Source organism: Drechmeria coniospora, chromosome 01 (genome assembly GCF_001625195.1).
Source record: "Drechmeria coniospora strain ARSEF 6962 chromosome 01, whole genome shotgun sequence".
Lineage (NCBI taxonomy): Eukaryota > Fungi > Ascomycota > Sordariomycetes > Hypocreales > Ophiocordycipitaceae > Drechmeria > Drechmeria coniospora.
Genome location: NC_054389.1, coordinates 11805060 through 11826708, shown reverse-complemented (window position 1 = coordinate 11826708; position 21649 = coordinate 11805060). Strand labels below are relative to the sequence as shown.

Here is a 21649-nt window from a genome sequence, read left to right as displayed (position 1 = left end):
GCAACCGATGGCCTGTCGGGTAATTCGGCGGACCAGATCTCGTGAGAAGGAGCCTCGGGGGCATTCTATCGGTACCTATTCCGAGTTGCGGCGTATTCATCGTTCGGAGACTTATAGTCTCGGTCCGTCGGCGAATATGTTTACCCATGTCGCCGATCTGCATCCGCCCTGTTTCACAACCACAGGCAGCTTCTTTCGCTAGTATGGCAACCTGAACTCCCATCAGAAATGAATCTGTCTCGAACCAAAAGGGATGGTCAAGACATTGCGACTCTTGCGTGATTTCTCTGCGTGTCCAGCTGTAATGGGCTACCACATGGATATTTCCTTGCCGAGGCAAAACGAAATGCCGTGAGAATACTGCTTCAGAAACAGCAGCCGGCGAAGAAGACGTGATTATCAACAGACCTCTTTTCTTTGCGGCTATATAATGGCCATTGTGTCGATGGAAGTGATTTCGTCTTTGCTTCACATTCCTACTCGGCAGCTTTTTCCCCCGTTCCATCTTGATTCATGGTACAAAGCTTCACGTTTGCTCTACACCAACAAACATGACCGTCAGCAAAGATAGAAAGCCTGCGGGCGTTGCGTCCATCGAGGAAACGATCGGCGCCTTTGGTGAGTTTTCTCCATCGTAGTACGAATCTCGACTCAAATCTTGTCCAGCGAGGGGCGAGTTTGTCATCGTTTTCGACAGCCATGGCGAAAATGAAGGCGACTTGATGATTGCTGCAGAAGACATGACGTCCGGCAAGATGGCCTTTATGGTCAAGCATACGTCCGGTTTCATCTGCGCACCGATTCCGCAATCAAGGGCCGACGAACTCGGCCTGCCTCTCATGGTCAAGGAAAATGCCGACCCCAACAGCGCGGCATTCAGCGTCACCGTCGACGGCGTCCACCCGTCCATCTCCACCGGCATCTCCGCCGAGGACAGGGCACGTACCTGCCGGCTGCTCGCAGACCCTGCCAGCACCCCCATGACCTTTGGCCGTCCCGGGCACATTCTTCCCTTGCGGGCTGTTGACGAGGGAATCCGCCGCAGGCAGGGTCACACCGAGGCTGTCGTGGAGCTGTGTCGCCTGGCTGGGAAGCATCTTGCTGGTGTTCTCGGCGAAATGGTGCTTGATGGAGACGCGGACCCAGACGGCAAGACGGAATACGTCGGAGGCAGGATGATGATTCGAAACGACTGTCTCGCCTTTGGAAAGCGTTGGGGCATCAAGGTTTGCACCATGGAGGATCTGGTAGCATACGTTGAAGGGGAATATGGTCAGCTTGCCGCTGTCGGATCGAACTGTCCTGCCGGTTGATATTCAGGCTTGGTTGAATGCCGTTTCCTGTAGCAAGCACCGTTGCTGCATTACTTGATGACTACGATACGACGAATTGTGGGAGCTCGATTATCGGGCCAATGACTTTTTTTCGGTGCGGTGAATAATGAACTGTGCTTTGTGAGCCGATGCCCCGGTGCTGACGAGGTTTCGGAGCCCACTGATGCTTCGAGGACGGCCCTGTTGCTTCAAGCAATGTGGGTCGTGCAGGGAGTCCGAAGTACTCTACTAATGGATATCTCTTTTTTTTTTTGCATTTTTTTCAGCAGTCATGCAATGAGCGCGAGACGGATATATGTTCAAGCCTGCTGCATTTGCATGCACATGTCAGTTGCCATGGCGGGTTTCATGGCGGGTTTCATGGCAGGCTTCATGGCGGTCTACTTACATGCGATCTATGGCTTTCTTGGATGCCCCCGATGGTGGTAGCGTGGAAAGTAGATATCCGTGTCATTTCTGCGCACTCGAAAGATTGCAGCCAAGTTTTCGTCGATTGCTGGTACCCGCCGTCTTCTCGCGGCATTTGTCCTGATTAGAGTCGGTGCAGGAAGCCAAGGGACTCTGTCTCGTCAGAAAATGCCTCCTTGGGCCCAAGTACAGTAGTACTTGTATGCGAACAACCCAGGGGCAAGTACTTGAGCATTGCTGAGTTTCAACGGCATTGCGGTGCGGAGAAGAGAGTGAGGAAGACTTGGGCATCAGGAAGCACACCAAGAGACGCTGATTTGTCGCATGGACGAGAGGTGCAAGTAATGGACTCCGTATGGTGTGATGCTTTCGTGTGCCACTTGCGTGCTGCATTATGGCCCCCTCATTCAGGCGGCGGGTTCCTCAGGCACCAATGCAATAGAACACGGATTGCTGCAAATGACAGCAAGTACTTTTATGCAAGTACTGTACATGCAATGCAAGTACGAGTACTTACGTACTCCGTACATGTAACCACGTCCAAGGATTGCGAGTCTGTGCGAGCACTGCGCGTCCATGTAGGCAAGCACCTGGCATGCTTAAGTAATAATGGCCACTGAAGAGCAATGCTCATGCACTTGCCATGTGCACTTGCAGTTGCAGTAATAATAGGTGCACAACTACAGAGTACCGATGGACGAGTGCCGTACGTTGTATGCTTTGGTACTTACAAAGGTAACACCAAGTAGCTATCGGTGATGAAATGTTTTGACGGAAGAATGGATTGAAATCGGCCGTCTGACTGAAATCTACCTGCCACTGCCATCCGACGTCTTTTAGAACATCAACCTCCATCCACAAGGAAGCCGTTCTAGGGGGATGCTAGTACGACCGACTTCAAGTCGCGGATCTTTGTCGAGTCAAGTCCTATCTGCACTCGTACATTTACTTGTATTCGTACAAGCAAGTAATTACAGTATTCGTGCCGAGCACGTTGATGAAACTCGTCGCACGGTGGAGCCTCGTTTCCCGGCGAGCCTAGCCTTAGCAGTACTAAGTCAGGTACAAGGTATTATTAGTGCCTCGCTACTCCGTACTCCGTACTCCGTAACATAGGTACTAGCACTTGCAGCACTTACTTACAGATACTTACAGGTATATACATGACAAGCCACCAAACCTGATGAGGCGTATAATTATCAACAATGGCACTTACCCCGAACCAGGCATCCCACCATTCCGCTGCTACTTGCAACGTTCTCCGGCTTGCTTGCACATATCGTTTGTCGTCGTCATCGCCATCCTTCGCATCAACGTACTTTGGTGCCGCAATTGGTTGCGACAGTGTCCTTCCCACCAAAGGAGTTAAGCCGCCGCAGTCGTTGCTCCATGTTGTCACGGGGCTTGGTCCACATGCTTCGCATTACTCGCCTTGGACTATCCGTGGCCTCGCCATTATATACGCCAAACGATACTTCCGTTCAATCAGACCAGCCATTTTGCGGTGCATGTCACGACGTGACGGCCCTTGCGCACCTCGAATATCTCGACCGAATTTATGCCTTTCTCCTGAGCGGTTCGTGCCACGGGTCTCTCAGAGAAACGACGACGAAATTATATACACCTATGGGATGTCCCAATAGTACGGTTACCAACGCGGCAATGATGCAGCAATAGTAGCGCTATACTGGCGAATGCACTGTCATGCCGTCCCCTCCACACGACGTTGCAGGGACTTGTTGCACGCTGGACGAACGGGCCAGCGACTTGCCGAGCAATTTCCGCGACCGATGCCAACTATTACTCAAGTACAGAGTACAGTGCAGTAGATAATCCCTACCGTAGGGTAGTACCTATTACTTACCTACCTACTAACCTGCCTAGTACATCAGGTCAGTACCTATTAGGTATCTTGGTATTAATTAGTAGTAACTGCAAGTACAAGTCCTCTCAGCATGGTTCGACCGCTAATAGGTGTCGTTGCACTCCGTACTTGCAGTTCGACAAGGCGTATCAAGTACCTAGTATGTACAGTGCGTGTACCTCCAGTGCAAGGCACCAAGATAGGGGTGCGCGTGCCGTACCGTACAAATACAAGTAGTATTAATACATGTACATTAATTAGTGCCCTCTCCGTACTCCAAGCCTAGAGTACGTGCACCTACGCCGTACCGTAATAATGCCGAGTACAGTATACTGTAAGTATTTACACCTACCGAGTACTTGTATACTTACTGTGCTTTGTACTGTACTCTACTTATAATTGTGATAATGGTAGCTTCTCTCGGTTGACTAAGCAGCATTGCTCGGCATTGCTGTGTGGTGTGGGGTCATGGTCGGTCAGTGTTCGTGCGTCTTTCGCCAGCCATAAACGAGTGCCTCGGGCAACGTGGGAGGTCAACCTACCAGCGAACCCCAGCCCAGCTTCCTTGCATGCATCCAAGGCAATGAAGGGGGACGCCGGCCTCATCGGCTGTCTCGTTGACAGAGTCGCCACTCGAGTATGTGTTTCCCGCTACCCTCCGTCACCATCCTTGTCCGCTTCCAAGAATCATCGTGAGCTAACGAAGCGGCCGACAGCTCCCACGTTCGACGGGAACTTGTGGCCCGGAGCTCGACAACGACGACATCCTGCGAACAACACGCGAGACCTTGGTCAATCTCAGCAAGGCACCCGCCACTTTCGGCGTCATCGCCGACTCTCTTCTTGCCTTGCTGCAGTCCTTCGCCCGACCCTTCGCCTCGGCAGCTCTTGCCTCGCACCCTCCTCATGTCTTGCAGTCGGAGCTATACATTGTCGCCTTGCTCGCCGACTGCTTCTCTTCCAGTTGCTCTCGTCTGACCGCGAGGGGCGATGCGGCTGCCTGCCACAATCCGCCACCCCCGTTGGCCGACGATGTCGTCTCTCGCCTCTTCGACTTGCTGAAGCAGCTTCTCGACCCCATCCCCGACCAGTACGTGCTTCCCGCACAGCTTCTCGTCGAACAGATAGCCCGCCGAAACCTTTCTCTGCCCCTTTCCGATGCCTCTCGGCGACAGCAGCAACGAGTCGACGGCCCAGCTTCCGCCGAGGTCGCCGCTTCTCTCGTGCCCGGTCTGGCGGAGCTGGATGCCCACATCCAGACGATTGTCGAATCTGCCACCGCCTCCAACTGGTCGGCTTCGTTTGCCTACGTCAAAAACGTCATCTACGGCATCCGCAACACCTCGTTCCCCGATGCGACCTCGGACCCTTCGCCGTCCTCCTCCATGGCTGTCGAGAGGTCCGCTCTTGTCACCTTGCGCCTCCTGTCCTTTTTCTGCGTCGACGATTCGAAGCTCGGCCTCATCATCCAGGAGATCTGCCCCAGCTACCTTCATTTTTGCAAGCCATGCCAGAATACCATCGCCGTCGTTCTCCCCCTGCTCATCACGAGCTGGATTGATCGTTGTCCCCATCAGTTCGTCCGCCTCCACACGCTCCACAAGAAGCTCGACGGTGCCGTCGACACCTTGTTCGACATGACCCAGACGGGAGTCGACGTCGGGAAAAGAAAGACCGTCCTGTACCCGTTGCAGCTGACCCTGGTCCTCCTCCTTCCCGACGTCTTCCAGGTGGCCGGTAACATGAAGGAGGCCAGGAGCAACAGCGTCGTGAAAAAAGTCGCCTTTCTGGACGCCCTGCGGAAGGCGCTCTGGAATGGCAATGAGCAGGCTGGGTACTGCCTCGTCACCCTTCTCCGCGCCGCTCGTCACTTCACCGTCGAGACCGACTCGGCCCTCGTAAGCTATGCCCTAGATGTCCAGGATGAGGTGAAAAACGCCATCTTCTCCATGTCGCCACCATCCTCGCCCTCCGTACGTCGATCGTTTGATCAAGAGATGATCACGGGAGCCTTTGTCAGCCTCGTCAATTTGAACCTGAACGGGTGTGTCGATACCCTCATAGACACTTGCATCGCCCCATCGGCACCCAACAGGTTCAAAATAGCCCTCGTCCAGGCTTGTTCATACTTTGCGACGCGCTCTCAGGACCCATGTCGCACGGCGTTGCTCGACGTTGCCGTTCCCTTTATGCGCGCCCACTTGCAGGTTGGTTCCTTCCATCGCCGCCGTGTTGCGCGTCGCTCTGCTGACGGGCCATAGAAGCATTGTGACCGCTTCATCGTTTCACCCAAGGATGAGCCGCAAAAAGACGGCGTTGGGGAGTTCATGTACGCCGTCATGCGATTCTTAGAAGCCTTCCCGAATCCCCTCTTGGAGGAGATGACCGACGGTGATTCAGAATCGGACTTTGTCAAACCGTTGCTTTTCTGTGCCTTCTCGCCCGACTCATCAATCCGCCGCTTGGCCACCGACGTAGCCAGGAGGATCCTGGTGGAGGCCCAAGATTGCTATCCAGCCCTTGATGCTGAACGCCAACTTGTGGCCCGCCCAGTATGGGACTCTCTTCGAAAGCAAAGGCATGTGTGCGGCTCCGGATATGTCGCATCGGAGACGAGTGGTCTAACACGCATACTAGCTCGAAAGTCCTACTCTCTCTCTGCGACGGCATCAAGGCCCAAAACAACGCAGCCATGGACATACGAGAATTGCATCGGTTCCTTGAAGGCCGTTTGATTCTTTTCAAAGCCATCCCTGTCAGTTGGTACCTATCAACCTGCTTCCGTTTTCAGGAACCATTCTCATAGTCGCAGGGCCTGATAGATGTACTCAACGACGTGCCCGAGACGATGGCGTCGTCGTCCAAGCTCGAAACGACTCTCTTGGTGTCGCTATGCACCGCAGAAATCGACACGTGCCAAATAGTGACGTCTTGCATCCGATACGTTCTCGAGGAGCAAACTCTCAGGATGAGCAGCACCTCGAGCAAAACAATTTCTTCTGTGCTGCGCAACCGCAACGTCTATCAAGAGCTTACTTCCCCAGCCTTCCGGTTCACCGGAACCGTTGCGTTCCAGAAAAGAATGCGCAGCCTTCTGCGGCAAATGGAATATCCAACAGCGGGCGTCCTCGCCGCTTGGGAAACTGCGTTTGAACGGTGGCTTCCTCTGGCCAAGCAGGTATCGACTCCGGCCACGGACCCCGTTGATGACACCGTTCTGTCTGAATGGAGAAATTACTCGGGCTTTTTGGCCTCTCTAGGGGGGGTTTGTGCTTCGGACCAAAGAGCTGTGCTCGGGGAACCGCTTCCTGGCGACTTCTCGTCGTCCATCGATCGAGGGTGTTCGGTGAAATCATGGGAATCATCCTTGGCTCATTATCTCAAGCTCAGCATCCAACTCCTTGCCAGCTCAAAGGTCAAGGTCCGCGAGGCTATGCGAGAGGTCTTGTCCACCGAGGTCTCATCAGTATTATACTCTTCACTCTTCAGGGCTCTAGAGTCGGAGCTGAACCTGCTCTTCACGGCGGCACTTGGTCCATCTGACAAACGGCAGGATGGGGATATAACTTTTGCGGAGCAGACTGCTTACTTGCTCAAGGCCATGGTTGAGAGGCTCGAGAGTCCAACTGATCTTGGTGCCGCTTCGTCCGTGCATCTCGGCGCCCTTGCTCTGAATTTCGCCAAATTCATCGATGGAGTCTCTGACGGAAGTGCACCGAGGGTGAAGATTAGAGTTTGCAATCTTTGCGAAGCGGTTACCAAACGAAAGGAGCATCTGAACCTCAGAGATGATGTTCGCATTCGAAACCAACTCCTCGAGTGCATAGTTGGTTGGATAGCTCGTCCTCAATCCACAAAGCAGGAGCAGCTTCCTGGTGCGGCCGTTCGTCAGGATGATGGTCGCCGCATCCAAAAGGACCTTGATAAAGCTTGTCTGAAATCGCTTGCCCATCTCACCTTTCGCCTCCCGCTACAACCAGCCGATAGCCAAACGGATGCTGGTACGAGCGAGTTGAAATCCGAAATGTTCCACTCCTACTTCAATCGTTTCTTATCCCTCCTGAACCACGACGACAAAGAGTCTGGTGGAGCAGAGTTCCAACAAGGCTTGGCATTGGCAGTGCGCGAGGATGTGGTTTCAAATTCAGATCTCGTCATCACGATCCTGTCCAACCTTCTCAGCGCAAATATCGATGTTGGCTTGAAACATTCCCTCAATATCGGGTATCATGAAAATATTGAGATCCGCACTGCCTTTGTCAAGGTCCTGTACAATATCCTGATCCAGGGAACCGAGTTTAGCAGATTGACCGACGCGGGTGTTAGTGAAAAGTACGAAGAACTGCTAAAGGTTTGTACAGACTGGCTCTGCAGAACGCGCTCGATGCTGACAGGCCGTTGCCAGCTTCTAACAACGGACCTTTCTCTCCCAGTCTCAATGAGCTTCATATGTCCGGCGTCGGAAGTTGATCAGCTGTCGTTGTGCTTGCTGACAATCTTCGAGCAACGGGGACTTATATATGATCTTCTTGAAGCGCTCGTGCAGCATGAAATACACTACTCAGGTATGTGTTGTTTTATAAACTTTACGCCGCAGGACACTGGACCTTTGAGTCACTGATGCAATTATGCAGAGAATGAGTCCGAAATACTGCGTAGATCTTCCGTCACGACAAAGATACTTTCCATCTATGCTAAATGGAAAGGCGTGTCGTACTTGAAAGCGACGCTGCAGAATGTGGTCGAGAGGCTCATGATCACGTCCCAGGACCTGGATCTTGAACTTGACCCCGCGAGGGTTGGTTCTCCCGACGAGCTACAGCAGAATGCCATACAGCTCCAGATCGTGGCCAAGGTTTTCATGGATGACATCTGCGCCTCATCATCGCTTGTGCCAGCCTCGTTCCGAAAGATATGTTGCATAGTAAGCGCGCCAGGTTCCCGTTTTGTTTCGTATCTCTCACTTCGGGAGCATTGCGTTTGACAATCGCTCGCATAGATTTCCGAAGCCGTCTCATCTCGCTTTCCCAACTCAAAGTATACGGCCGTTGGCGCCTTCATGTTTCTGCGCTTCATCTGCCCAGCGATTGTTGCTCCTGAATCGGCAGGTCTGATAAGCACGCCGCCAACGAAGCAAATGCGCCGTGGACTGCTTCTCATCGCGAAGATCATACAAAACCTGGCAAACAATGCCCTTTTCGGCAGCAAAGAGCCGTACATGTTCCCCCTGAATGCATTCCTCGTGCAAAATATCCACTTGGTGACGGGATTTTTGCGCGAGATCTCGGTGAGCCGTTCTCGGCATGAAATGGATGCATGCGTTCCCCTGTTAACATGCAGACAGGTACCCCCCGAACATATGGAGGTCGAGACAAATCTAGGCCTTTTAGATTTCGGATCCTGCGTCGTTTTACACAGATTTTTGTATGACCACTGGGATCATCTTCGGCAAACACTTGTCACCACGGGAGGGAAAGGGTTCGTGAGAGGTCCTGAGCAACCTGCTCGAGGAGCACCAGCCATGCTAGAACCACTTCGGAACCTCGTCACGAATCTCGGGCCACTCCCATTGGCAATATCGTGGAATCGACCCCATATCTCGTCGAATATACCGCCGATCTATTCGCGATTTCAGAACTTCATGCTCCGGAACGCCTTCAAGGGTACAGAATCATTTCTGACCTCCCGCGCTGTGTACGACGGAGGGGAGAGCAAGGTATTTTCAGACTCTTCCTCATCTAGATCCGTGGCGTTCATGTATCTCATGCCTTTGCAGGATGGCCTGTCAATTGTGTGCGTGATACTGCGACATATAGAAAACGAGATTGTCGATTACGACACGCTGCTATTCTGCTACCTCAAGGTAATTCGTTCTCACTGTCAACTTCCGGCTGAACTGCTCTGTTCTCTTCTCCATTGTCGGATTCGTTGGAACACATCCTCTTTCTGTGCTTTGATTTTCTGCTTGCTGACCATTTGGATAGATTGCCAGCCGGCTGTGGCAGGAACCGTTTGGCCTCTTTATTGATGCGACGTGCTACAACGGGCGAGGAGAACCTCCTGATGAGTTTTTCGACATGCTTGACCTTCTGGCCCCCTCGGAACTGTCTCTCAACTTGTCGAGGATCTACGTCTACAACATGAACAGCGCATTCAAGTAAGCACTGGCTCTTGTTTCACTGTATTTCAACGCCACAACAATATGGTGACTGACACGACTGGGGCGGTGCAGGAGATGCTTTCGTCGGTTATTGCGGGTGTGCACCAAGAACGAGAACAGCGTCTTCCATCCCAAGAATGTTGACTATCATCTGATTGGAACCCTCCAGGGGCTGCAAACGCATTTTCATCTGAGCCAGTTGCACCTACCGCAGGAAACAATAAGTGTCGTTACGGACACTCGCTACATGTTCCAGCGCGTAACCCGGCTTTCCAAGTCCAAGGGCAAGGTAGAGGTTGTCATCAAGATTGGAAGCGAGTTTGTCCAAGTGACAACGGCAAAGAAGCATGAGCTTTTGTCGGGATTCCGGCTCAACAGCACGGTGAACGACATTTTCCGCCTCGCCGACATTGACGAAGCTACGACACCTGTGCAGGCGAATGACGATTCTGCCTTTGGACTCAGGGTGGATGGTGGGAGGGTGGTTATGTTTTTCACGAGCCCCGAGAAAGCAGACCTCCTTCAGACCATCCACACGGCCAAGGGCAAGTATGGAAAGGACACCAGGTTACACAAGCCACCCGAACGGCTGGTCAGGCCGCAGGACGTTCCCGGAACGATGCTCAACCTCGCCTTGACGAATCTTGCCAGCCATAATCCTCTCCTGAGGCTTGCCTCATACAATCTACTGGGCGCTCTTTGTCGGGCGTTCGACTATGGCTCCGCGAACAGACTAATCTACACCAAAGGTGCGTCCCTGCCTTGTTCGAGTCGGTCTCCTTTGCGACATCCTGCATGGGTAAGAGTGTGAAGGCTGACTGTGTTAGATCTTTCCGTGCCGATGGATCCTACCCGGTTCATCGCCCACATTAGCAAGGAGTTGGCTCATACGGAGCCGCAGCTAACGTTGGATTTCCTGACCGAGTTCTTCGTCGGCTGGGAGAGCTTCCTAGACGAGCAAAAATCTTTTAGTCTCGAATACATGGCCCCTTGGATATCGAATCTTCGCACCAGCGTCTTGGCCGGCGAAACGGATGGGGAAAAGGGTCGGGAAAAGGTGGCCAACCTGTTCCGCAAGCTCATTGACCTCGCCGTTCAGGACCAAAGCTTGATGAGTGCACTTCAGCACCACGTCTGGCCACCAATAGGCCGAGACGAAGCACTGCTGGAAATCTTTGTCGACGAGCTGACAAAGACGTCGCTGAGCTACGACGCCCGGGCCGAGACGGCGGATGTGGTGACGTCCATCATGGCCAGCCTCGGCACCATGACGGTCAGAGGAAAGGTATTGTCACGACTTCGCAAAGCCATCAACCGCTCATCCGTACGACCAACGCGGGTACTGGCGGAAAACATGATCTGGTCGGAAATTTGCATCTTGCTTCGGTTTTGCCTGGCACTGTCGTTTGACAGCGGTGTGCAGACGCAGATGTTTCTACCGGAGGTGTTCCACGTGGTCACAATGCTCGCCAACACGGGGGAGCAGGAAGTTCGCACGCTCGTGTACAGGTTGCTCGTCAACACGGTGCATGCCGCCTGCTCCTCGTTCATCCTGGACGATGCCCAGTTCCTGAAGCTCCGAGGAAGCCTCGAGTCTCTCTGCGAGCCGCGCGCCGACATATTTTCGATGCCATTCGCATCCTCGCGAGACGCTGCCGCGGCGTCGACGACATCGCAAGATTCGGCGCTGAACCTCGCGGCGACGGAGAACCTCGCGGCCCTGCTGTTCGAGCTGTGCTCCATCGCGGCGCCCGCCATGGACGTGGCCAACGCATGGCGCTCACGCTGGATGAGCTTGGTCGCCAGCACCGCGTTCCAGAACAACCCGGCGATTCAGCCGCGAGCGTTCGCGGTGATGGGGTACCTCGCGAGGGACGAGGTCGACGACGACCTCCTCTACCAAGTGCTGGTTGCGCTGCGGAAGAGCGTCAACCAGTTCAGGGAGGACGGCAACAGCGAAATGCTCATCTCCATCATCACCTGCCTCTCGAAGATGATGAGCAAGCTGCCGTCGGCCTCTCGATACGGACTGCAGCTATTCTGGCTCGCAATGTCCCTCGTGCGGCTCATGCCGGCGGGGCTTTTCAACTGCACCGCTCGGTTCCTGGAGGCGACGCTGCTCAACATTGGCACGATCGGCAACGTTCGAGGCGAGCGGATGGTTCCGCTGCTGCTGCAGAGCCGAGCGCAGCTCGAGGAGGTGGCCCTGCCGCTGGACGAGGCGTACGGGATCCGCTTCGATGGCGAGACCTTCCACTACGCCGTCTGCGCGTGCCTCGTCGGCGGCCTCGCGGACACGACGACGAGGCTCACGGCGATCCGCGTGCTCTCCAGCTTTCTGGACATGACAACTTGGACCGGAGAGGAGTGCTCGGACGGGCAGCCGGGCCATTCGGTGCACGGCTCTCCCTACCTCGCGTTGATGCTGGCGAGGTGCATGGGGCACGAGGATTTCGTCGAGAACCTGTGGTGGGCGGGCATCAAGACGACGGAGATGGGCGACGTCGTCTGCCGTCGAGGGAACAGCAGCATCAGCAGCTTGAGAAGCCGCGACGCCATCCTCATGACGGCGCTCGAGCTGGTGGACTTTCACGGCCTCGAGGACGCGGCGCAGGCACGCAGCCTCCACTGGCTCTTCAAGCTCGCGTCGGAGCGGCGGGACATTTTCGTGAGGCTCTGCGGGGCGATGCCGTCGATTCTAAACGGCGTGCTGCTCCACGGCCAGGAACCGGCGACGTTGGAGGCGGCCCACCTGCTGCTGCGGACGCTCACCTCGGACGGCAACTACTCGTCGGCGATGGGTTCCACGAAGGCCTTTGTCAACGTCCTCGACGGTCTCGGCTTCCGCGGCCTGTGGAGAGACTCGTCGGCGGCGTCGACGGAGGGCGTGAAGCAGGAGTGCTTTGAGATGACGGAAAAGCTCATCGAGGTGGGTGCGACAACGAAATGGATCTCCCTCCCGGCCGCCTCCCTTCCCTTGGGCTAACCGTTGGCCTGTGCGGCTAGTTGATCATCCTATGAGAGCGGCGCATGAATCGACGATACCGGCGGGACGCCACGAGGGCATGACTAGGGTCGGCGCGTGGGCGGCGTGATGGGTGAAGCGGGCATTCCGAGCATCCCAAGTACTTGGAGTTTACGACGAGAATGGCACGAGACGCGAGATGCCAGCACGTGCGCCCACGTTGCGTCAGGATAGCGGCGACGAAACGGAGGCGCGGTATAACGACAGCATCCTCGCATGGAGACAAAGGCCAAAGGCGAGCGATGCGTGCGTACTGTTCGTGGGCTTCGCAGCCTCCGACGTGGAGGAGCGATGGGCGAGCGTGGTAGATGCGGATCAACAGCAGCGCAAACAACAATGGCCACGAAGACTTGCCGGCCGGGAGACGTTCCGACAAGCAGTTGTCGGCCGCCCATGCCTACGATTTTGTGGACGCCTGCGACGATGAGCTGATGTGAGGGCTCGCCAATTGCTATTTGATTGCGGCACCTGGGCTGTCATGACACCGTTTGCTCGAGTCAGGTTGTCGAGTCACGGAGAGGAACCGCGACGGACCCAAGGGGCACCCACGTGCCGACGGAAGCCTAGGGACGCGCCGTGGCGTATTTCTAGCCCACGGCGTCGGTCTCGACGGCCATGGCAAATACTAGGCATCATGACTAGGGATCAGTCCGGCCAGCACGGAGGTAAGTAATGCTCGATACAATCCACAAAGGCACGTACTCGGTATTAGTACAAGAACTTACAAGCCCAAGTACTGTATACTTGGGCCGCACAGGCCTATACTTTGGTCTTACAAGCCTATACTTTGGTCTTACAAGCCTATGCGTTGGTCTTGCAAGCCTATGCTTTGGTCTTACAAGCCTATATTAGGCCGTTGGCATGTCGGAGCATTTATTACTGGCTAGCGCTTTCCGATGGGCAAGTCCAAGCTGGGGCGGATATGCCAATGTACAGCTACATGGACTGTACGTGGGCGCCCGCTCCGCACGACCCGTACCGCTGGCGTGCGGCGGGGACGGGATGCTATGTGCATGTACAGGTTCGTACCTGTACAGGCGCAAGTACCGGTACATCGACTTCTTTCGGGCCTGCCTCCCTTGTGCTGCCGCTCGAAGGGAAGGGACGTCCGTTTGCACGGCGGATCTGACGTATTGTGGCGTCACCGACAGCAGCGGATTGGTCGGCCGTCGCAGCCTCCGAACCTTTCAGCTCCGCGAACCGGACCAGGCATAAACACGGCGGCAAGCGGAAACATTTCTCGGATCCCCTTTGCAACGGCACGGCGAAGCAAGTATGTGAGCCTCCTCCCGCGCCTCTCCAACCAAGCTTGCTCCCCCGACCATTTCCATCGAATCGACCGTCGGCATCGCACGCAGCATTGGCCGATTGCTCCTCTCCTCCATCCGTCGTCCATCAACATGCCACGGCGGAGTCAGCTGGTGCGGCCGAGATAATGGACCAACGAGCAAGACGGTGGCCATCATGAGACTCTCCCTCTTCCTCTCGGCCGTCTCCCTCGGCGTCGGCGCCGTGAGGGCGGCCGACATGGCGGCCATCCAAGCGAGGCTGCCATCGTGTGCCGCAAGTCCCCTCCCCCCCCTCTCCCTCCCCCGCGTCGGCGAGGATGAGGGTAGCGGCCGAGCTCGCGGCTAACGGATTCTGCGGGCCGACAGATACCCTGTCTGCTGTCGGCCATCTCGAACTCGACGTGCAAGCCGACGGACCTCGAATGCCTCTGCGCCGACGATCGGGCCCAGGACGACGCCGGCCGCTGCATCAAGGCCAAGTGCCCGCTCTCGGATGCTCTCTGTACGCGTCCCTTGCGCGGCTCCACGGCCGACACCGTTGCCCTCGTTCCCCTGTCCTCCGGTTCGCTAACGGCGTCCCCCTCGGGCAGCGGCGCAGAACACGACGCTGAGCTCGTGCAACGTGCCGTCGCAGGATCGTTCGCAGGAGTACGTCAACATTGTCATTCCGCTGGGCGTCTTCGCCCTCGTCTTCACCGTCACGCGTCTCGTCTTCAAGCGATTCTTCAGCGCCGCCAAGCGGCTCTGCCCCGACGACTGGGCCATCCTCGGCACCGTCGTCATCTGCATCCCCGCCATGGTCATCGACGTCGAGGGCCTCGCGGCGCACGGGCTCGGCCGGGACATTTGGACGCTGACGACGTCGGACATTTCGACGTTTGCCCTCTACTTTTACGTCATGGAGATTCTCTACATTGCGAGCATCTCGCTCATCAAGCTCAGCCTCTCGCTCTTCTACCTGCAGCTCTTCTCGGGCGCCGTGGTGCGCGTGCTGCTCTGGTGCACGGTCGGCGTGAACGTGCTGTTTGGCTTCGTCTTCATCATCGTGGCCATCTTCCAGTGCACGCCCGTGAGCTACTACTGGAACCAGTACGTCGACGCGAACCCGGGCGGCCAATGCATCAACATCAACCTCGTCGGCTGGCTGAACGCGGCCATTGGCGTGCTGATCGATCTGTGGATGATTGGCCTGCCGCTGACGCAGGTCATGACGCTCCGGCTGCACTGGAAGAAGAAGGTGGGCGTCATCATCATGTTTCTGTTTGGAACCTTGTAAGCACGGCGACCCCCTCCCCGTGGCCTTTTGCGTGGCTAAGTGGAGGCGCGCAGCATCACCATCGTCTCCATCCTCCGGCTGCACTCGCTCATCTACTTTGCGACGTCGGACAACCCGACGTGGGACCTCTGGACGCCGGCGGTGTGGTCGGTCATCGAGGTCAACGTGGGCATGATCTGCACCTGCCTCCCGGCCCTCCGCCTCATGCTCGTCCGCCTCTTTCCCAAAATCTTTGACGGCTCACGCTCGACCTCGTACGCGCACGGAACGAGCAGCTCGCAGGACAGGAGCGCCGCGCGTTGGAGCAAGAGTCGGCCGGAGGAGGCGGCCATGTCGGGCATGGAATCGCACGGCGAGGCGGCGGCGGTTCCGTCGGACGAGCCGTAGCGACGGCGCAAGGTTGGTGGCGACGCGGGGAAGGCAAAGAATAAAATGAAAAGAAGGCCATGGCGAAGGCACGAAAGCATGATGGGTGCCGCCGTAGGTGGTGCAACCTCTCTTGGCGGCCACGACGCAGAGCGCGACGCGCGTACGTACGGCACGGAGCATGCGGGACGAGGCATATGGGACCCTGGGCACGATTTGCGTGTCGACGGACGGGCGTGTCTATGGTGGGGATTCCCACGGCCACCAGCTCGGCCGACTGTGCATGGGGGGTGGCGGTGGCATTCTCGCAAGTACGCATGGTCAATATACAGGCGTGCGCAGCGACTGGTGATGCTGTCCGTGATGATGTCTGGCTTCATGACTCGGCTGTCTCGAGATGCCGCGTGCCATGGCGACGACGGCAAGGGACAGCACAGGGGCAGCACAGGGATAGACACCTGTAGCATCCATGGCCATTCCGCGCCCCATGCCGGTCCCCAGCCCGGATATAGGGGATGGACCCCCCGCACGGAGCACTCTTGCACACACCAGACGAGCGCCAGGCGTGTGTGGCACTGTGCTTGACTTGACACTGGCATCAGTGCGGCAGGTGTCGGTTGATACTCTGGTAGTAATAACAGCTGACTGCTACGAGTAGGTACCAAGGTGTTTATCAGTAGGCGCGAGTAGGTGTTTATCAGTAGGCGCGAGTAGGTGTTTATCAGTAGAAGCGAGTAGGTGTTTATCAGTAGAAGCGAGTAGGTGTTTATCAGTAGGTTCGAGTAGGTGTTTATCATTAGGTGCCAAGTACCTGTATCAGCAAGTGCGAGTAGGTGTTTATCAGTAGGTGCGAGTGGGTGTTCATCAGTACGTGCCAAGTACCTGTATCAGCAAGTGCGAGTAGGTGTTTATCAGTAGGTGCCAAGTGCCTGTATCAGTAGTTGCGGTAGGTGTTTATCAGTAGGTGCGAGTGGGTGTTCATCAGTACGTGCCAAGTACCTGTATCAGCAAGTGCTAGTAGGTGTTTATCAGTAGGTGCGAGTGGGTGTTCATCAGTACGTGCCAAGTACCTGTATCAGCAAGTGCGAGTAGGTGTTTATCAGTAGGTGCCAAGTGCCTGCCTATCCATTAGTAGGTGCGAGGTGCCTGTTCATCTGGAGGTGCCAAGTGCCTGTATCATTAGATGCAAGGACCTGTTCATCAGTAGGTGCCAAGTGCCTGTCCATCAGTAGATGCGAGTAGGTGTTTGTCAGTACGTGCCAAATGCCTATCCGTCAGTACTAGGTGCGAGATACCTGTTCATCTGGAGGTGCCAAGTGCCTGTATCATTAGGTGGTACCTGTTCATCAGTAGGTGTCAAGTGCCTTTTTATCAGCAGGTGCCAAGTGGCTGTTTATCTGTAGGTGCGAGGTACCTAAGTAGGTGCTCATCAGTACGTGCCAAGTGACTGTCCATCAGTAGGCGCGAGGTACCTAACCATCAGCACGTACGAGGTGCCTGTTTATCAAAAGGCATCAAGTGCCTGGCCATCAATAGGTGCGAGGTACCTATTCATTAGCAGGTGCGAGTTATCTGTTCATCAGAAGGTGTGGTGCCTGTTCATCAGGAGGTGCCAAGTGCCTGTATCAGTAGGCGCGAGTAGGTGTTTGTCAGTAGACGAGTCGGTGTTTATCAATAGACGAGTAGGTGTTTATCAGTAGACGAGTAGGTGTTTATCTGTAGACGAGTAGGTGTTTATCAGTAGACGAGTAGGTTTTTATCAGTAGGCGCCTAGTGTCTGTCCATCAGTAGGTGCGAGCTGCCTGTTCATCAGGAGGCGCCAAGTACCTGTCCATTAATGGGTGCGAGCTATTACCTGTTCATCAGTACCAAGGTGCTCAATGCCTGTTCATTAGCAGGTGCGAGATGACTGTTCATCAGCAGGTATCAAGTGCCTGTTTATCAGTAGGTGCCAAGTGCCCGTTTATCAGTAGGAACGAGGTGCCTGTTCATTGGGAGGCGCGAGGCACCTATTCATCAGGGGGTGCAAGGTATCTGCTTATCAGAAGGTATCGGGTGCCTGTTCATCAGTAGGTACGAGGCATCTACTATCAGTAGGTACAAGGTGCCTGTTCATCAGTAGGTGCGAGGTGCCTGTTCATCAGTAGGTACGAGGCATCTATTATCAGTAGATGCAAGGAGCCTGTTCATCAGTAGGTGCGAGGCATCTATTCATCAGTAGGTGCGAGGTGCCTGTTCATCAGTAGGTGCCCGGTGCCTGTCACCTGTTGGCTCGGTTCTGGGGGAAACTGGAAATAACAAGAGATCTCTTTCAATGAATCAAATTGATGCAAAGGGAGGAAAAGGTGGTTGCAGTACGGAGTAACGCGACCAACGTATCCCCTCGTCATCGCGCAATCGCACGGGGTGTGCTTACGTAATCCTAGTCTAGGTCACTCTTGCCTACTCACCAACTTGTATACACACAGTACCTGTTTATCAGGAGGTGCCAAGTGCCTGTCCATCAATAGATGCGAGCTACCTGTTCATCTAGGTGCCAAGTGCCTGTCCATCAGTAGGTGCGAGGAGCCCATTTACCAGTAGGCGCAAGGTGCCTATCCATCAGCACGTGGTGCCTGTTCATCAAACAGTATCAAGTGCCTGCCGGTGTCGGCTCATCAAGGTTTGTTGCACCAAACCAGCCACAAAAAATGGGCGCCACAGTCAATGTGGACATGGTAGGTGCCATATGATGCGACAAGGTACCTATTCACCAGGAGGTGCCAAGTGCCTGTCCATCAATGGGTGCGAGGTAACTGTTCATCAGTAGGTGCCCAGTGCCTGTCCGTCAGTTAGTAGGTGCCCAGTGCCTGTCCATCAGTACTTGAGGTGCAAGATGCCTGTTTCGGTAGGTGCGAGGTACCCGTTCGTCAGGAGGTACCCGGTGCCTGTGCATCAGTACTTGAGGTGCAGTAGGTGCCCAGTGCCTGTCCGTCAATGGGCGCGAGGTAACTGTTCATCAGTACTAGTAGGCGCCTAGTGCATGTCCATGAGTGCTCGAGGTGCAAGATACCTGTTCATCAGTGGGTGCGAGGCACCTGTTCATCAGCAGGTGCCAAGTGCCTGTTCATCCGTGGGTGTCAGGCACCTATGTTAGTACCTAGTGCCTACTAGGTAGGTATTCATCAGCAGGCGCCTACCGAGTACCTAGCCAGTGCCCAGGTTGGCACCGTTGGTGGCCGACTCTTCCTCGCTTGGTGCCCGCTACCACATGCTACAGTGCTGTATGGGTGCACATGCGCTTGTACTTGCTCCGTACTGTCATTGCTCATACATGTACAGAGTACTCCACCTACACATTTGCTGCACGTACTTGCTGCACGCACAGGCACCATGCGAGTGCGTGTACCCCGCAGGCGCCCGTAAGTACTTGTACATGTACAGCAAGTACTTAGCGCTCCCGCCTGGCCGTTCCGCTGTTAGCCTCTAGCGTCCGCCGCCGCCGATCGATCCGATGCTGATGGTCGACTTGCTCCATCCTTAAGCACTAGGTACCTAGTAGGTGCCTACTGGATGCCTACTACGTACAAAGGTAATATCTTATACCCACATTCAAGCATTACTCTGTGGTACCGTCGCTCGCGGTTGGCAAGTCAATATTACTACAGTACTCTGCACTCGCTTGGGCACATGAACTACCTTGGTAGGCAGGCAAAAGTGACGATTCAATTTTGGCAGCGCTACTCTGCACTCGGCACTGCCGCAAGCTGAATCGACGCTTTTGCCACCCCCGCCGCTTGTACTCACGGAAGCGACGAGTATTTATACAGTGCCTAACATTACGTACTACGGACAGACTACTCCGTTCAAGTAATGCTTACATACACCTGCGGCACGTGCATTCGCATGTTCATGTACATGTGAGCCACCCACGACAGGCTGCTGTCATGATGCTTTTCGCCCAGATCTACAGCTGCTCGGCCGCCTCCCTGGCCATCGGCCACATGCGTGCGATGAATGGGGGCAGAGAAAGGGGCGCCGATGCGAGCCAAGTTTGCACCACGTTGCACCTGCACCGTCGTCGGGCCGTGGCAGGAATGCTGGCCAAACCTTGATCTGCTTCTAGCTGGCCTCCCCAGCGGCCATCGATGCCTGTGCCGCACTGCCGCAAGCTGTGCGGAGAAAGTACCTGTACATTGACACCCACGCAGAAGAGTTTGACGCATTTACCTCCCCTCCCCTCCCCTCCTATCCCCCATGCACCTACGCTGCCTGCCCGTTGCTCGTCGGCGTCGGCATGGACGAAAGCAAAGATTTCATCTTCGTGCCGCCTCTCCCGGATATTTCCTCGGCAGAAATCCAACGCCGCTCCGTCCAACTCTGCCGGCAAGCGGGCCAGGGTGACACGAGGCCGGGACGCTTTCTCGCGCCTTTGCAGGGAATCACTCGCATCACCTTGCCATCGGTGGCGTCTGTTCCCGACGGAGTACCAGCTTCGAATCATTACTAATACTTACCTGTACATTCGCCTTTGCAAGAACCCCACCTGCTGGGCGGCAAGTCGACTTGACTTTTTTCGGCATGCATATGTCCTCGTGCTTCCTCTGGAGTCTGCCTTGGCGGTTGCTCATGGCGGTGTCGGGAAACAAACGACGGAAATTGTGCTCAGCGAGGGAGGACGCAGCGATGAGGGTGTGGGACGAAATGTTGGCGGTGCGGCATCGACCTCGGCCCATCCCTCCAGCCGAGCCACGGGCCAACGATGCAGCCGGGAAAAGTGTGCGTTGACGAGGACAGGACGAGTGCCGACCATGAGAACATGTGGAATGCATTCCTCGTCCTCACCGCCGTCCCGGTCGATCGAGGTTTGCTCAAACAAGCCGTCGCGCGGCGAGTTGGCCTCGGAGGCATCCGACGGGCACGGGCACGAGCACGGGCACGGGCACGAGCACGAGCACGAGCACGAGCACGAGCACGGAGCATTCACGAGGCGGCGAGAGTCGAAAGGAGGGCATGCGTCGAGTGGCCATGGCATTGAGCTTCCTAATATTGCCTCGCGGGCGACCCGCCCGCCGTCGGCCGAGCTTGCACTCCGGCGGACAACTCCGCGCAACGACCGAAGCCTTCTCTCCTGCTGGGAGCCAAGCGACCCTAGCCTCTGTGTCCCCGCTGCCGCTCTCGGGCGGCCGGCTTAGCACTAGGTTGCCGGTTCTCATTAGCATGCCGTGACGAGACACGACGGATCCGCCGGCGACGAGCTCGGGACTGGTATTTACCTGTCGCTGGAGAGCGCAACCATCACACGTTAGCATCGGGACCGGTCGTCCAAGCTCGCCATGGGGGAAGTGGTGCTTACGCCCAGCTTGGTGACACCGCCGCCGCTGTACCATTCGCAGTTGCAGCCAAAGATGTTGCAGTCGCAGAACTTGCCGGGAGGCGACTCGCCAGGGCAGCAGCTTTGGCAGCGCCGAAACAGCGACAGCGACGAGGAGCCGACTTCCTGCGCCGGACCGGCAAAGGCGAGCCCCGAAAGGGCGGCGAGGACGGCGAGGGTGAACTTCATCTTGACGGAAGACGAAACGAGGCGGTGCGTTTTGGCAGAAGACGGTGGATGCGAGTCGGGATGGGCTTGATGAGCTGGCCAGATGTCGTCGAAGAGAGGAAACGGGCTCCTTTAAGTAGGCTCCCGCTCGTCGAGGCGCGAGCCGATCCGATACGAGGGGCATGGGCATGCTTGCACCTGCGCACGCGTTCGAGTCGCCGGCTGCGTGCTGGTAGACGTTTGGGCTCTTGCGTCCCACATCGCCGACCTCATGACTGCTTGCGCTACCGATGAAGGCATTTACTTTGACGCAGAGTGAACCACTTGTCTGTCTTGGTTTTTCATCGTCTGTACTTGCTGTGCTAATTCCTGCCTGTACATGTTGCATGTACATTGTGCATATCGT

At 55.8% G+C, this 21649-nt stretch overlaps 4 protein-coding genes across 4 annotated transcripts; 3 read left to right on the top strand and 1 right to left on the bottom strand.

Annotated features, from left to right (window-relative positions):
* Positions 1 to 551: 551 nt before the first annotated feature.
* Positions 552 to 1313, top strand: DCS_03144 (3,4-dihydroxy-2-butanone 4-phosphate synthase; the record flags this gene model as incomplete). The annotated part of the gene is made up of 2 exons (XM_040800468.1): positions 552 to 618; positions 667 to 1313. 2 exons carry the CDS (start codon positions 552 to 554, stop codon positions 1311 to 1313), a joined length of 714 nt encoding a protein of 237 aa, XP_040661351.1.
* A 2876-nt stretch (positions 1314 to 4189) lies between these two features.
* DCS_03143 (uncharacterized protein) lies at positions 4190 to 13228 on the top strand (the record flags this gene model as incomplete). Its single annotated transcript, XM_040800467.1, has 12 exons — positions 4190 to 4243; positions 4323 to 5813; positions 5871 to 6158; positions 6413 to 7957; positions 8012 to 8171; positions 8241 to 8530; positions 8606 to 8893; positions 8951 to 9469; positions 9591 to 9763; positions 9839 to 10515; positions 10594 to 12695; positions 13100 to 13228. 12 exons carry the CDS (start codon positions 4190 to 4192, stop codon positions 13226 to 13228), a joined length of 7716 nt encoding a protein of 2571 aa, XP_040661350.1.
* Positions 13229 to 14255: 1027 nt separating this feature from the next.
* DCS_03142 (uncharacterized protein) lies at positions 14256 to 15743 on the top strand (the record flags this gene model as incomplete). The annotated part of the gene is made up of 4 exons (XM_040800466.1): positions 14256 to 14303; positions 14447 to 14582; positions 14671 to 15352; positions 15410 to 15743. 4 exons carry the CDS (start codon positions 14256 to 14258, stop codon positions 15741 to 15743), a joined length of 1200 nt encoding a protein of 399 aa, XP_040661349.1.
* A 4829-nt stretch (positions 15744 to 20572) lies between these two features.
* Positions 20573 to 21264, bottom strand: DCS_03141 (uncharacterized protein; the record flags this gene model as incomplete). Its single annotated transcript, XM_040800465.1, has 2 exons — positions 20573 to 20983; positions 21058 to 21264. 2 exons carry the CDS (start codon positions 21262 to 21264, stop codon positions 20573 to 20575), a joined length of 618 nt encoding a protein of 205 aa, XP_040661348.1.
* Positions 21265 to 21649: the final 385 nt, after the last annotated feature.